Here is a 9241-nt window from a genome sequence, read left to right on the forward strand (position 1 = left end):
AGTACTAGTGTTTGTGTGTAAATGTACTCACATAAACATTGAGGCTCATCTGTTGAAGACAACACATACTAATCTTTTGATTGACATGCAAGAAATATGACGAGTGTTTAAACAAAAGTAAAAGAGCTGACGGTGCAGGAAAGTGAAGTGGCAACCAAACTCAAGAAAGAGGCGTGAAAATGTTGAAAACAGAAAACAGAGCATCAGTGATGCGTTCACTGGTGATGATGCTCCTCCGGCTGCTGGAGGGCCAGGAGGACATCTTGGTTGAGATCACAGTGATGCTACTCGACTGAATAAGAGTCAAAGGACTGTCTGAACCGGACAAAATGGACAAAACGTCCCGGTTATGAAGTCTGAAGGTCTCTTTGTTTGGTGAAGACTCTCTGTGGATAAAGATGGAGGAGAGATCTCTACAGATGGACGATGGACTCATACACATCTCATCTGTTTGTCTCCTTCTTCTTCTACTGAAGACATCATCAGGTCTCCCTGGTTTAAGCTGAACTCATAACCAGATGACTTCATGGCCGAATGATGGACCTTAAGGTCACGTGGTGTCTCCGCGTGGATCCTAGAGTTACATCAGAGTCATCAGGCTTTCCCGATGACTCTGACTCCATCGCAACAGTCTGAGGCTAATAACCAAATCAAAAGTTGTTTAGTGCCCAGAAAGAGAAAAGTGTCGACACAATATGGTCAAAAACAGACCTGCGTGACATGATGGTGAGACTCACCCTATGAACATGTGATCACAGACATGTGGAGCTGATAGGGACACACTTTCAAGGGTCTTTTTCACCTTTAGATTGATAAGAAGATCAACAGAGCAGCGCTGGGGCCAACAAAGATGTACAGAGATATTCAACTACAAACAATATAAGATCATAGGAAACTAATTCTAGATTGATGGAGAGGGAAAGCGTCTTTAGATCCAGTCCAACTGATGAGATGATAGACGTTTGTAGTTTTCTCGTCCAGCTAAACAGAATTAGTCACATTTCAAACAATGAGACGGAAACAGAACAAACAGAACCCTCAAACCCTCATCAGGACCAGATATTAAACATATAAAACACGTCATTATGTCGTGTCACTCACATATTTGGGAACAAGTAAAACAAAAGTTCAACACTCACTCCGGAGCAACTTGTTCAACAAGAAGCTCGGCGGTTTGAAGAAATATTTTGCTTTTATTTCTCTTTCTAAAAACTCAATTTAAAAATGTCACATTAAGAGTTTTAGTCGAGAGAAGTCTGATTTTCTAATTAACCTCAACAGTCAGAGATTTCCAGGATTCACCATCTAGTGGTGTGTTGAGGAACTGCAGCTCCACCCATTGAACTTCATTGACAGGCTTTTAGCACGACACCTCTCAGCCAGACTCCACATCCTTACTCTCAGAATACTTTAGAAACGGGACTTATATTCTACAACAAACATTTCTACCAGTGATTTTTCTGTGTGTCTGTTTTTAAAAATCTCGACAAACACCGTCTGTCCTCCAGGTTTCTCAAATTGCTCCCTGGGTTCAGTGACCACCAGATGGCAGCATGGACCCCACTCAGCCCTCCTCACCTCTTTGACCCCGGTGACCTGCTGCTCCCAGTGCTGCTCCTGGCCCAGCTGGGTGACGGTGCTGCTGGTCCTACTGGTCATGCTGCTCATGCTGCTCATGCTGGTGTAGCTGGCCTCGGCCACAAAGTCTCCCTGCTTCCAGGGCGGCAGGACGTCGCCGGCGGCGGCCGCCAGCTTACGGGCGGTTATGGGGGATTTGACCGGCCTGATGGAGGAGACCGAGAGTCTTGAAGAGGGAGAGGCAGGCCTGCAGATGGGGGATGGAGGTCTGGTTACAGGCCTGTAGGGGGACATCATCGCCCCGCTCACTGATCCTAAATCTCTTTACTACAATCACTAAATCTCTGACTGTAAGATCTCAAATAAAAGCTGTTACATAGTTAGTTAGTGAGTTCATGCATTTGTTACCTCTAGACTAGATTACTGTGATTCCTTATTATCAGGGTGCTCTCAGAAGTCTCTTAAATCTCTCCAGTTGATCCAGAACGCTGCCGCTCGTGTACCAACAAGAACTAAGAAAAGAGATCATGTTACTCCTGTATTAGCTTCTATGCACTGACTCCCTGTAAATCTAGAATATAATTTAAAATACTTTTACTTACCTACAAAGCCCTGATTGGTCAGAAACCATCATATCTTAAAGAGCTTATAGTACCGTATTATCCTACTAGACAGCACCATCATATCTTAAAGAGCTTATAGTACCGTATTATCCTACTAGAGAGCACCAGCATATCTTAAGGAGCTTATAGTACCGTATTATCCTACTAGAGAGCACCAGCATATCTTAAAGAGCTTATAGTACCGTATTATCCTACTAGAGAGCACCATCATATCTTAAGGAGCTTATAGTACCGTATTATCCTACTAGAGAGCACCAGCATATCTTAAAGAGCTTATAGTACCGTATTATCCTACTAGACAGCACCAGCATATCTTAAGGAGCTTATAGTACCATATTATCCTACTAGACAGCACCATCATATCTTAAGGAGCTTATAGTACCATATTATCCTACTAGACAGCACCATCATATCTTAAAGAGCTTATAGTACCGTATTATCCTACTAGACAGCACCAGCATATCTTAAAGAGCTTATAGTACCATATTATCCTACTAGAGAGCACCATTATATCTTAAGGAGCTTATAGTACCATATTATCCTACTAGAGAGCACCATCATATCTTAAGGAGCTTATAGTACCGTATTATCCTACTAGAGAGCACCATCATATCTTAAGGAGCTTATAGTACCGTATTATCCTACTAGAGAGCACCATCATATCTTAAGGAGCTTATAGTACCATATTATCCTACTAGACAGCACCAGCATATCTTAAGGAGCTTATAGTACCATATTATCCTACTAGACAGCACCATCATATCTTAAAGAGCTTATAGTACCGTATTATCCTACTAGACAGCACCAGCATATCTTAAAGAGCTTATAGTACCATATTATCCTACTAGAGAGCACCATTATATCTTAAGGAGCTTATAGTACCATATTATCCTACTAGAGAGCACCATCATATCTTAAGGAGCTTATAGTACCGTATTATCCTACTAGAGAGCACCATCATATCTTAAGGAGCTTATAGTACCGTATTATCCTACTAGAGAGCACCATCATATCTTAAGGAGCTTATAGTACCATATTATCCTACTAGACAGCACCATCATATCTTAAGGAGCTTATAGTACCGTATTATCCTACTAGAGAGCACCATCATATCTTAAGGAGCTTATAGTACCGTATTATCCTACTAGAGAGCACCATCATATCTTAAGGAGCTTATAGTACCGTATTATCCTACTAGAGAGCACTATCATATCTTAAGGAGCTTATAGTACCGTATTATCCTACTAGACAGCACCATCATATCTTAAAGAGCTTATAGTACCGTATTATCCTACTAGAGAGCACCATCATATCTTAAGGAGCTTATAGTACCGTATTATCCTACTAGACAGCACCATCATATCTTAAGGAGCTTATAGTACCATATTATCCTACTAGAGAGCACCATCATATCTTAAGGAGCTTATAGTACCGTATTATCCTACTAGAGAGCACCATCATATCTTAAAGAGCTTATAGTACCATATTATCCTACTAGAGAGCACCATCATATCTTAAGGAGCTTATAGTACCGTATTATCCTACTAGAGAGCACTATCATATCTTAAGGAGCTTATAGTACCGTATTATCCTACTAGACAGCACCATCATATCTTAAAGAGCTTATAGTACCGTATTATCCTACTAGAGAGCACCATCATATCTTAAGGAGCTTATAGTACCATATTATCCTACTAGACAGCACCATCATATCTTAAGGAGCTTATAGTACCATATTATCCTACTAGAGAGCACCATCATATCTTAAGGAGCTTATAGTACCGTATTATCCTACTAGAGAGCACCATCATATCTTAAAGAGCTTATAGTACCATATTATCCTACTAGAGAGCACCATCATATCTTAAGGAGCTTATAGTACCGTATTATCCTACTAGACAGCACCATCATATCTTAAGGAGCTTATAGTACCATATTATCCTACTAGAGAGCACCATCATATCTTAAGGAGCTTATAGTACCATATTATCCTACTAGAGAGCACCATAATATCTTAAGGAGCTTATAGTACCGTATTATCCTACTAGAGAGCACCATCATATCTTAAGGAGCTTATAGTACCGTATTATCCTACTAGAGAGCACCATCATATCTTAAGGAGCTTATAGTACCGTATTATCCTACTAGACAGCACCATCATATCTTAAGGAGCTTATAGTACCGTATTATCCTACTAGAGAGCACTATCATATCTTAAGGAGCTTATAGTACCGTATTATCCTACTAGACAGCACCATCATATCTTAAGGAGCTTATAGTACCGTATTATCCTACTAGAGAGCACCATCATATCTTAAGGAGCTTATAGTACCATATTATCCTACTAGAGAGCACCATCATATCTTAAGGAGCTTATAGTACCATATTACCCTAGTAGAGACCTACGATCCCTAAATGCAGGGTTAACTGAGTTTCCTAGAGTCTTCAAAAGTAGGATGGGAGCCTATCGTAGGATGGATCATGGTTTTACCTGTACCATGGTCCTCCTGACACCCACTGATACTATTATTATGATTATTAATCACATTTCTGTTACTATTACTGCTTTTATAATCATTATTATTCTACTATATCCACTGCTGCTGTTACTATTAGTTGTCATAATTTACACTACTCTCATTATATGACAAATTTATGTCATATGCATTGAATGTGTTATAACTCTGTTATGTTGACATCTATTGCACTTCTGTCCATCCTGATAAAATGACCATCTTGAGGCTCCACCCACCTGCCGGGTGTCGGAGTTGGTGCCTTCACGTGTCTGACAGGTGACGGCGACTGATGGCGTCCTCCGGTCACCTTGGCCACCAACAAGGACTGAGTCGGGGACCTGGACATGGGTTTGGGAGGAACTCTGGGTGGAGTCTTGTGAGCCAGCAGCTGAGTCAGCTCGGCTCCCTCCACCTGCATCTCCATCATGGCGGTGGCTTGGAAACTGGCCTCCATCCTCTGAGGATGGACCACAGAGAGAGAGGAGGTTAAATTCCATTAAAATATTATGAACCAGAATAAAATCATATTTGTGGATTATTTCGAACCTTTTCCACTCTGGTCTGACGGGTCTGTGAAATCTGAGAGGTTGAAATCACAGTCTTCGTTTTCTTTGCTGGGACGGCCTCTTCACCTGAACACACACACACGTTTAGTTTAGTGGGATTAAAGGACTAGACTGAAATAAGAAGATGTTAACATGTTCACAGTATCCAAAAACCACAAATGCACAACTCAAATTCATGTTTCATCTCACTGATTCAAATTTTAACTGAATTAGTATTTCATTTAATTTATAGATGTATTATCATATATATATATATATGACTTTAATATCAGGGGACTGGAAGATGCATCACACACTAAAAAATAAGCTTTGGGATTTTTCCTCTTTTAACGAAGCTAGACTGTTTTAGTAGAGACTTTAAAAAGGCCTCACCCTGAACCAGCAGCTCACAGGTGGAGGTGGCTCGTCCACTGCTGTTGGAGGCGGTCACAGAATATGTCCCAGAATCTTCGGGGAAAGCCTCTGCGATCAGCAGACTGTACAGCTCTCCCTCCTGGAGAATCCTGAAGTCGGCCGAGCTCTGGATCTCGGCTCCCTCTCGGTAGAACTTCACGGCGGGCGGCGGGATGCCGGAGACTCGAACGTCCAGCTTCACCCGGCTGCCTTGTCTCACCGTGGAGCTCTGCAGCCTCTGGAGGAAGTTAGGGGGCGCTGTCTCAGCTGGAGGGTAAAAATATTGTTATTGATTTAAAGTGAAGCTCAAAACCAGATTCATGATATTGTGTCTCGGCTCAGACATCAACCAGTACTTATCAAATGGAACACTGTTATTTATAAATGTGTACTTTCAAAGCACTTCACTAATACTGAATCACAATCCATCCAATAATTGAGACATTTCAGTCTGGAACTAAGTGGCAGACATTAGCATACAATACAATTATGGAGTATTTAAATAAAAGTACAATAGAAGACTGCATGTAGTGGACTCAATTTAAACAAATCTGAATGGATCTTATCAAATTGTTAGCCACAGTAAGTTTTATCTAAGGATCTAAAGTAAGTTTTTAGATTACAACATTTTGAGCAGATTCAGTCAGGTTTCAGGATGCACCACAATGCGGAGTCAAAACTTTATGTACTTAATACGGTATTTTGACTCATGAAGCCAAGATGTTTTGCTGCTATTGTCTCCTGTGGTGTACCCCAAGGCTCCATCTTAGGCCCGATTTCATTGTCATTATAATCTCTTCTACTGGCGTCTATGTATTAGAAAACATAACATCCCTTAATGTTCCTACGCTGATGACACGCAGCTCTATTTCCCCTAAAAACTGAACACAATACATGATCGAATGCTGGATGGCCAAAATACTTTTGAACTGAAGTCTTCTTCTCTTATACCTGAGCTCTCACCTGTAACGAGGAGTTCAGCGGTGCTCGTGGCTTGTCCAGCTCCGTTGGTGGCTCTGACAGAAAACCTTCCGCTGTGTGCGGCGGTCACGGCGGGGATCCTCAGAACAGCGCGGCCGTCGCTGAACGAGATCTGAATGCCGGGCAAAGCCGCAGCGGAAAGAACCTGACCATCACGAAACCAGCTCACCTCAGGAACCGGAGAACCTGCAGAGGAGCGAAGAACCAGACCTGCTGTCAGAGAACAACAACCACCGGACCTCCAGAACACTGAGCAGGTGACCTGATGATGGTTCCAGTTAACTTCTAGTCAAAGACTTGAAGTACAAAATATCATTTGATTTTTTATCTGATTATTCTCAGGATTAAGGAATGTGAGAATAAAGTTAGATTTTTAACAACAACATTAAAGAGATAAAATATTAGATTAAAGTTTGAATCTTAGAACAAAAAATTACATTTAAGTAAGAATTTGATGGAAGAAAAATGAAAAACAAAAAAAAGAAATTTCGATTTTGGGATCAAAAATGATTATTGAGTTTAGATTCCAACGTAAAAGAAATCTCTAAACCTGGTTGAAGACAATAACACATTTCTGAATTTTTCAGAGTAAATAGTTAAAGTCGATAATTTGAATTCTTCATATTATTTTTCTCCAAATATGACAATTATATCAAAAAATTGTTTATTGTCGTGTTGCCTTTATTTTGGTAAAAGTTACTATTTAATGTCAGAAAGTCCATGAAAGCCCCCGAAAAACACTTAAATGCCTTCACACAAGACAATGATGTGATTTTGACAAATAATAAAGATGAAACAATGACCGATTTTTCTTCCTGAAGCAAAAAGTTGATTTCCTTAAAAATAAAGATTTAGAGATAAAATAGATCTTAAAAACGGTGATGATGCTCAACGATCAGGAAGTGAAGTAAACATGATTTCCTGAAACATGTAAAATTCTCTGTTTCAGTCTTTGGACCACTATTGGAAATGTTTCATTGACTTTGTTCTCAACGTAAACAGTTGCGGTTAGTGAATGAATCTCATTGGCTGACTGGTTGTCACCTGTATACAGGTAATTCAAACTCCATGTCACAGGCTCAGGGGATATTTCACTATGAGGAGAAATTGAAGTCATATCTTTATGAACATTGAGGTTTCATGATCATGACACATTCTGGACTACTTATCTTAGTAGTCCTTATCCGTATCCTTATAGTACTGATCTTATTGTTGAACTTTGTTTTGGACAAATTTAAAGAATAAAAATGCAGAACAGTTTTCTCAGACACGATAAACAAAATGAGAGTTTGTGTTGAACCAGAATGAACAGAAAGCTTTCTTACCACTAACTTGAGCCTCGAACGTCGCAGCACTACCCTCTAGTGCCGCGACGCTCTGCAGCGGCTGCGTGAACGTCGGCGCCTGTGTTGACATGTTGGAGGTCATCCTGCAGACAAACAGAAAGAACGGTGTTCCAATTATTCATTAATCAGCAGCTTCAAAACATTCATCAAATCAAAGTCTTCAGTCTGACCGACACATCACAGTGTGGCTGTGTGTTAAACTGACGAATCTGATCAGAAGAACTTCCTGTTGTCTTTCTTTCAGTTTCTGAAACACAGAACACATTGTTGTCCCACAATTCATCTCTCTAAGAGACGACCTAATGTCCAAACACCAAGAACCAACGGCGACAAACACTGTTCATTCAATTAGCATCAGCAGTAAACAGACCCGACTACTGAAATATCAATATCAAGTTATAGAATCTATAACCCCGACTATGATTCTGAAAAATCAATAAATGATATAATCAATGACTCAGACTATGACTCTGAAATATCAGTAAATTATAGAATCTATAACCCAGACTATGATTCTGAAATATCAGTAAATTATATAATCTATAACTCCGACTATGACTCTGAAATATCAGTAAATTATAGAATCTATAACCCTGACTATGATTCTGAAATATCAGTAAATTATATAATCTATAACTCCGACTATGACTCTGAAATATCAGTAAATTATAGAATCTATAACTCAGACTATGACTCTGAAATATCAGTAAATTATAGAATCTATAACCCAGACTATGATTCTGAAATATCAGTAAATTATATAATCTATGACTCCGACTATGACTCTGAAATATCAGTAAATTATAGAATCTATAACCCTGACTATGATTCTGAAATATCAGTAAATTATATAATCTATGACTCCGACTATGACTCTGAAATATCAGTAAATTATAGAATCTATAACCCAGACTATGATTCTGAAATATCAGTAAATTATATAATCTATAACTCCGACTATGACTCTGAAATATCAGTAAATTATAGAATCTATAACCCTGACTATGATTCTGAAATATCAGTAAATTATATAATCTATGACTCCGACTATGACTCTGAAATATCAGTAAATTATAGAATCTATAACCCAGACTATGATTCTGAAATATCAGTAAATTATATAATCTATAACTCAGACTATGACTCTGAAATATCAGTAAATTATAGAATCTATAACCCAGACTATGATTCTGAAATATCAGTAAATTATATAATCTATGACTCCGACTATGACTCTG

The 9241-nt window shown here is 39.2% G+C and overlaps 1 protein-coding gene across 1 annotated transcript in view; it reads right to left on the bottom strand.

Annotated features, from left to right (window-relative positions):
• The window catches only part of ttn.1 (titin, tandem duplicate 1), a 176111-nt gene extending 168025 nt beyond the window's left edge, over positions 1-8086 (bottom strand). The window contains 6 exon segments of the mRNA XM_079277074.1: positions 1579-1825; positions 4954-5174; positions 5264-5349; positions 5656-5943; positions 6640-6843; positions 7983-8086. Coding sequence (XP_079133200.1) covers positions 1579-1825; positions 4954-5174; positions 5264-5349; positions 5656-5943; positions 6640-6843; positions 7983-8085 — 1149 coding nt within the window. The 5' untranslated portion in view covers position 8086.
• Between the last annotated feature and the right edge of the window lie 1155 nt (positions 8087-9241).

This window comes from Melanostigma gelatinosum (assembly GCF_949748355.1).
Source record: "Melanostigma gelatinosum genome assembly, chromosome: 10".
In the NCBI taxonomy this organism is placed as follows: Eukaryota; Metazoa; Chordata; class Actinopteri; order Perciformes; family Zoarcidae; genus Melanostigma; species Melanostigma gelatinosum.